We start from the raw sequence: 8261 nt of genomic DNA, 5'->3' as shown, positions 1-8261 counted from the left end.
GATGCTGTATGCATCGGGACACAGAGCGGGGCCTGGAAGAACAGGGAGGGAGAGTGTAGTAGGCACAGCATCTCCCTCACCACATGTATACTCATTATTAGCATTTGGACTATAAGACACACTGCCATTTTCCCTCACCTGCTTTTCCACCTCACTGAGGCAGCTGCATGCACTCAGTTTAAATGTTCAACTGCCACCAGCCATATCTACTGTTAGACGCTGTGGCAGTTACAGGGAAAGAGCTACATCAGAAAGAACATGCCCCCTGTGAGGTCAGCTTATAAAATTGGAGCAATGAATGGGGAGAGCTCTGGTTCCATGTGAGGTGCAGGGCTGCTTCCAACTCTGTTAGAAAGAGATTGTCATGTACTATATGATGTCTGATTTTAATTTTTTACATCAATTATAGCATAACCTCTTTAATATTGGGAGATAGATTGAGTACTAATGGCAAGTTGACATTAGCTTTGCAAAAAAATAAAAAATGTTGGAAGACAAAACGTGTTAAGGTAGCCTTACCACAAGGGCCACTATAAGATGCACCTAGGATTTAGAGAAGTAAAATAAGAGAAAAAATATTTTTCATCAGTCATTGGCACTCTTTAGTATGTTCTCTATTTTTCGGACTATAAGACTTTTTTTACCCCCCAAAAGTGAGGGGAAAAAAAAAGTCTTATAGTCCGAAAAATAGAGAACATACTAAAGAGTGCCAATTATTACTAACCCCCTTTAAAAATTCTCAAAAGGAAATTGGCTGCAATAACAAGTAACAAAATGTGCAGACAATGGGGGCATCTGATAAGGCCTTTGTGATTACATACGGGCATTAAAGTTAGTCATCTCCTGAATCCCTACTGATGGGGAAAATAATGACAGACTACTGGCAGAGAATCACGAACACAGGCCACACGCAAAATATAACACAAGATTCAAGAATGGGCATTAACACCAGGTAGTCAGAACTACTACACAGTATGTACTATTTTTATAGTTTGTTTTCCCATTAAATGGCTTTTTCCAAGTTTTAAAATAGAGAAAAGTACCTGTGACAGCTCACCAGGTGATACCAGTATTGATCGGAAGTTGTTTTTCTTTTTCATTATTTTGCCCAGCTCTTTGCTGCACTTTTTTTTGGATGCTAACAGGACTTGCTGTGGTTGGGATTACCAATGAGAAGGACTACAGCTCACAGACTGCTTCTATTTACAGCTGCCAGCACGCACCTCTATTACAAGGTGATAGTAAGGTAGTACTTAATTACTGAATACTTATTGTGTTCACACACAACACAGAACTGCTAATCGAGATCTGTATCTATATACTGCTCTATTGCACTTTAGATACCACATGTACATTGTACTGGACATCTCACAAGCAGGGGATATCCACAACAGAAACATGGCCATGTGATTGCATGTGAGACAGGCTTACAGAGGCAACTGAGCTACAGACCATATATTAGAAAGAGACTAATCATACCATTTCTTTATGATTTTTAAAAACAGAAAAATCCTTTAAAGCATATTAAACCAAATAATTGATTGGAGTTTATTACATGTATGTAGGGAAAAACGCTTTAGGGATGCTTTTCTACGTTACTAAAATGAGATTATTTTTCCAATTGGTCTTTCTAAAAAAAAAAAAATTGAGCCCCTTTCTCTATACAACCTTGAGATTCTCTAGTAGCATACTCTGTATTTTCGATGTGTTCCATCAGCTAACAACCCGGACCTCCTAAACACTCATTATAGCTCAATTTTTATCTTACTGATAAGAATGTGGCTTAAATAAGTGTTTACGACCTTTTAGTAATTTAGAGACAAGGTTTTTTAGGTTGATCGGAAAAAAGTAAAAGAACAATTGAAAAAAATGACTGTCAATCCAAAATGAGTCAAATACAATCATAAAAATTTTTTCCCCCCGAAGGTGTACATAGCCTTTAAGGCATCAATGTAAGAGATACTATGCCACCAGCAGTGCTCCACCAAACCCATAATTGGGGTACTCTGCAACAAACAAGGTAAGTCTCTTTCAGCATAATTAAAGAATAGAAAGAATTTGCATCTCTCACTAAAGGTGAAATGTTATTACGGAAACTTTGGTTAGCATCCAAACAGCTTCCTATTGTTAGATAAAACTGATAAACTGTGAAAGGTTTAGTTTAGGGTCCGAAGGGGAAGGAGGGCATAACATTTAGCCTAAAAAAACAAAAAAAAAACAAAGTCAAAACATCCTGTGTCAAGCCCCACCTATACTGAATATAACAATGCATACACTTTGCCTAGAGAGTTCCTTTACCTGCTGCATGTGCACTTGAAGATTCAGACAGCATTTGAAGGAGAACTCCAGTAAATGAAATGTGGATGCTTAAAAGGGTTTTCTAGGATTCTCATACTGATGTCCTATCTTCAGGACAGGTCATCAATATCAGATCGGTAGGGGTCTGTCTCCTGGCGTTCAGCTGTATGAAGGGGCCTAGGCTCTGTGAGCGCTTGGGTCTCTTCCTAGGCCATGTGACGTATCGTGCATCGGTCAACATGGCCTGGACTGAGCTGCAATACCAAGAACAGCCAGTATCAAATGGACTGTGCTTGGTAAGCTGCACGGAAGCCACATCACTCACTAGAGCTCTGATCGGGGTGGGGGTGCTGGACCTCCACCGATCCCAAACTAATTACCTTTCCTGAGAATAGGCCATCAATATGAAAATCCCCCCCCCAAAAAAAAACAACTTAAAGACGTTTTGCCACTTTAAAATAGCATTTATTATGCAGAGAAGGTTTCCATGGTTACGACCACCCTGCAGTCCAGCAGCATGGCCGTGCTTGTACACTATAGAAAAAAGTACCAGTCTATGTGAGCTCCCACGGTCCTGGACACCAGAGAGGCTGGCACTTTTTTTTACAGTGTGCAAGAACGAGCACCGCTGCTGGATTACAGGGTGGTCGTAACTATGGAAACAGTGTATAATGTGATAGAAAAACGAATGAAGCCAGCAAAGGAGGCAATATGGACAATCCCAATACACGAGAAAGGTAAAACAAGGCACTTACTATACATAATAAATGGATGCAGACCGCACACAACATCCGTGTGCTGTCCATATGTTTTTGCGGCCCCATAGAAATGAATGGGTTCGCATTTGATTCGTAAAAAATGCAAACCGAAAATACGATTGTGTGCATGAGGCCTAAGTGTGTATACATATGTACATAGCTCTCAGTCACTGATAGTTGATCAGGTTTTGTCTTCAAGGGTTGTCTCACTTCAGTAAGTGGCATTTATCATGTAGAGAAAGTTAATACAAGCCACTTACTAATGTATAGTGATTGTCCATATTGGCTCCTTTGCTGGCTGGATTAATTTTTCTAACACATTATACACTGCTCGTTTCCATGGTTACAACCACCCTGTAATCCAGCAGCGGTGCTCGTGCTTGCACACTATAAGAAAATCTGCCAGCCTCTCTGGTGGCCGGGACTGTGGGAGCTCACGTAGGCTGGTGCTTTAGGACTGCATGGTGGTCGTAACCATGGAAACTTTCTCCACATCATAAATACTTTTTGCTGAAGTGGCAAAACCCCTTTAAGGACAGAATGGCCCACATCTTTCCCAGATGAGTACTGCTTTACACAAGTCCTGATTGTTAAATAAGCTACTATAGACTAGGGACAAAAAGTAAAACAAAAAAAAAAGGATGCTGAATGTTCCCGAAATCTAAAGCCAGGATGCATATGGTGAGGCACACAGAGGAGAGATTTACAGAAATGGTGCACTCTACCTCCTTCACCCTGGTGAATGCTGCTGTCTTTTCTTAAATGCTGTTGTTTTCTCCCTGTTCTCATATCAACAAACAAGAAATGCCCTTCCTGCCAATTACAGGTCAATGTGGTGACCCAGCTGAGTCACAGATTGGTGGAACGATCATTTATAGTGCCGGGACCTAGGCAGCAATGAAAGAGCAGAGCCGGAGAAGGTAAAACACTGGAAAAATACCTTTACGTTTCTGTCCCAAGAAGTGGAAGTGAAGACCCTGCCTTTAGAAACCTAAAAACTGCACTGGTAAATGTACAAGTAAGAAAACCAACATGAATAATGTAATCTGCTTTTTACCATGGTAATGTGTAAGAACATACAGCAGCACGCCTGCAGAAAGTCATCTAACGGGATAAGGCACAGTAAATACACGTCTTCTCATCTTTAACACATTTATCACACGCTGACTCTACAGGAATGAATCCATCATTAAGGAAGGACAAATACACTATAAATGATAATGTGAGAGAATCAGGACTCAACGGATCTAAATAACCTTCAATATTTTTATTCTAAGATCGGCCACATCTGTCCATGGGTTGTGCCTGGAGAACAGGCATGATCAGTGTGTGTATTTAATGTACCATGTTGACTTGGTAGAAGACGCTCAGTAATTTTATGGAGGGGGGACAGGTTGGGCAGAATATCACAAGGCATTTAGATGGTAGGGAACAAAGCATAAGGTTTGGGTCAGAAAAGAAATAGACCTCTGGTCATGTCTAACCAGGAGAGAAAAAAAAAAAAGTGCTCAGTTTGGACATTAGAGAAGTTAAAGGCTTTTGGTGCAAAAACGAAGTCATAAAAAAATAAAAAATGTAGCATATGTTACTGCTACTGCAGCATTATGCATAAAGCAATCTTTAGTTTCTTCACATACCATTGTTTTCCTTGAGCTTTTGCCTTCGTTACGGCTGCTTTAACCTCTACAATATGAGGATCTTCTCGAGATTGCTCCTCTGCCAGTTCTCTGAGGCCAAAACTGACTTCCCTCGCTTCACATACACACTTGCTGCAGCCAGCAGCTTCCTGCCAGCCAATCAGATTGGATTACTGAGAGACCGTTGCTATGGCTTATCTGTCTTTCCTTTAGTGTAAACAGAAGACAGAGGGATTGCATGCCTGCATTAGGTTTCAGAGTGAGGAGGCGTTCCTCACTCTGAAATCTAATGCAGGCATGCAATCCCCATGTCTTCTGTTTACACTAAAGGGAAGACAGATAAGCCATAGCAACGGTCTTTTAAGGGAGCAGTGGAAAGGGACAGGGGACATTAATGAAAACTGTTGTTAGATAATTACAGATCTTCTGACAATAATTGACAGACTAACTAAGGTATACACGCCTAGTTCTAATAAACTAGCAAATAAAAAAATATGACAGTTACAGTCATGTAAAAGAGAGTAAATTCTGCCATAGCTGTGCAAGAGGTAGATGGATTCAAGAAAAAGAGGGAAGGTAAGGCAAAATCATCCTAAGGAAATGAAAACAGCAATCAAATTAGCAACAACTCGGGTGAGGAACCAATCTGCATAGGACATGACAAAAAATAACTCACTGGCGGGTGCAGTAGTTGAAATAGTAACACCTATCAAAATGAATACATGCTGCCACAACATGTACAAATACATCTTTATTTAGAAATCATGAATATTAAAAAAACTAAACAAAAAAAAGAACATGCAGACGCACTTCATTCTGGAATGGGGCACTTATTCACTAATTTCAATATAAAAAGTGGCAAAAAAAAACGCTCATTTATTATCAAGTGCATATACAAAAGAACAATCCCTTACACATATGAAGCAATTTGGAATTATCATCTAATTGTATACAATGATGAACATTTGTCACACAGGGACACAAAAGCGTAGGGATAATTGTGTGGCTGGGGCGACTCCCTGGGAAGTCAGTGGCTGCCTAATAGGCGCTCGACCTCAACATACTAGGGTCAATTTCAGAGGAAAACAATTTGCTTATTTGTATATTTTCGGATATACATTTTTTTGTCGCTTTTAAAGGGTTAATATCCCTTGGGAAAGTGATGGTTAAATATACATTCAGGGTTCCTTGGTGGTCTTCCACTTGTTGGAAATGTATTGTTTCTTTTGACCAGGAAGTTGGCCAGTGATTATTCTGGAGTGCTGAGGATGGAGGGCCCCTTTAAGGAAGCTCCAGTGGAAAAAAAAATGTTTGAGCACCCTTAGCAGTTTTTCTCAAGAAAGAGACAGAAAAAATGTCATGATTCAGCAATGATATTGCCCCAGAGTAGAGTCAGAAAATGACGCGATTGAGATGCATACTTGTAAGAGGCATTAGCAATCCTTTGAAGATCTGATAGAGATGGTGAAGTCATCGAGAAAAGGCACATTAATGGCCAAACTAATAAGGAGTAGGCCTTTAGATTTTTTCCTATGCAGGATAGCTTTGAGTTCATTGTTATTTTTTTTCTAAAAGTATTTTGTAGACATTCATTTCCCTATGGGGTGTTCCTCTTCTTGTGCATTGAAAAGTTCAGCTGGTTATTCATTGGTGTCTGTCATATCGTGATAGCTCACAATCTTGACAATTTTTCGTTAATTGGGCAGAGTGGTCTGGACATTTGTGAATGGGTGAAGTCAAAATTCATGGAGGATTTGATAAAATGGTGGGCACAAGGCTGTACTATTTTGGGATGGGAACTGGCTTTGGAGATGGATTATGCAGCTTTAGGGCCGAGAAGGTGGTGGCTTTGAAAGAACCAGAGGATAGAGAGTCTTAAGCTGATGGAGAAGCAGTCACCACTAGGGCCACTCCATTCGGCCTGTCAGGTGCTTCTTATGTGGGAGCTAAATGAGATACGGGCATAGCAATAATTTTTTCTTATGTATCATGAACTTTACTTTCCAGGTATTTCTTTGCAATGTCTACATGCTCATGTCTCCTGGAGTTTCAGTTCCTTGTGTAGAAAAGCAAAATGAGTGGCCACCTGGAAAAAAAGACAAAAAGAAAAAAACGATGGAAGCAAATAAAGCAATGGACTCCACAAGTCAATGGAACAAATCATTCATGAAATTCAGTATTTCAGATGAAAACATTACGGGACATGTTAAAAAACGATTCCCTCTATTCATTTTAAATTCTTGCTCCAATTATCACAATTTATAAGCAGGCATGATCATTGGGACAGTGTGCTGACTGACAGGGTTCTCCTCCGATTTACACCCACGTAGTGCAGAGCATCTGTTACTGGCGAACGCGCATGTTTCAACCCCCAATTACATATTTAGGGACAAAATTCTGCGACCACCGATCCATTCACTTCTATGGGGCTGCCAAGTACAGCGGTTGCGGTATCTCTGGCAGTCCCATAGTGTAACAGCGGCTGCGGTGTGCCGCTGTTCCCCCAATTACCGCTGCAGTCTGGGACATTCTGTTTGTATAAGTGATATTGCTTCTGAGGATTCCGCTCCACAGCTTCTGGACACAGCCCGAGCTCGGCTGGTGTCATGTTACCCTGCTCTAGGGGCGGCACACATCACTCCCTGGGCGGGCTGGGTTATGTCAGGTGACCTCGCTGACCAACCCTGGCTCTCCTGCAGGTATTTAACTGGTTCAGCCCCTTTCCCAGATGCCTCAGTGTTAAGGTCATTGTCTTTTGCTAAAGAGCCTGACAGCCACTGGTGCTCCTGACTTGTACTTTGTTTCTGGACTTCGCTTATCGTCTGATCCCTGCCTGTTTGATTCGTCTCTCCTGTTGCCGATCCGGATTGCCCGACCTGTTCCTGTGAAGCCTGCCCTGATCCTCTGCCTGTCTGACTTCGTCTCTGCCTTATCCTTTGGTCCTGCATAGTCTCTCCTGGTCTGCCTGGACCAGCTGCCACTGACTCAGTGGTTGTTCTGGAGTATCCCCTGGCATCTACCCTAATGGCTCAAGTCCATCCTCACCATCCGAGGCTCTGGTAAATACCAGCTAGTTGCTTAGACACGCCTCTCGGGAGCATAGCCAGTCGGTGGCACAGTGGGTTCACATCCGCTGATCTGTGACACATAGATGTGAATGGTGTGTTGGTCATGCATGTGCAACACCAAGCCCTTCTCATGGGCAGTTAAGGACTTCTGTTCTCATGATCTCTGGGGGGGGGGGGGTCCCAGTGACTGGACTCCCAGCAATCTGATACTTATCACCTATCCACAGGATAGAGGAGAAGTATTGCTAGTGGGACACCCCTTGAAGTGTACTTGTGGTTTTATTGGCTGGATTTATTATGCAACTATGAATCACATGGATTGCTGGACGTACTCATTTTTTTTAGGTCAGGCCAGACAGCGAGGAAAAAACAGAAAATTGGCTCATTGGGTACCCAAAGTAAAGAGGAATGGAGCTCGTTGCTGGAACTTTTTAATCTGCACCCTGTTTAGCCATTTCAAAAGGGGCTACCATTCTCAGAGAACTCCTTTATAAAGGCCC

The 8261-nt window shown here is 41.7% G+C and overlaps 1 protein-coding gene across 1 annotated transcript in view; it reads right to left on the bottom strand.

Annotated features, from left to right (window-relative positions):
- Positions 1-6259: 6259 nt before the first annotated feature.
- Positions 6260-8261, bottom strand: part of PREPL (prolyl endopeptidase like) — an 85751-nt gene continuing 83749 nt past the window's right edge. The window contains exon 15 of the mRNA XM_040430328.1: positions 6260-6779. Coding sequence (XP_040286262.1) covers positions 6726-6779 — 54 coding nt within the window. The 3' untranslated portion in view covers positions 6260-6725. The remainder of the gene's footprint in view (positions 6780-8261) is intronic.

Source organism: Bufo bufo, chromosome 4 (genome assembly GCF_905171765.1).
Source record: "Bufo bufo chromosome 4, aBufBuf1.1, whole genome shotgun sequence".
Lineage (NCBI taxonomy): Eukaryota > Metazoa > Chordata > Amphibia > Anura > Bufonidae > Bufo > Bufo bufo.
This window is presented reverse-complemented; position numbering and strand designations above follow the sequence as displayed.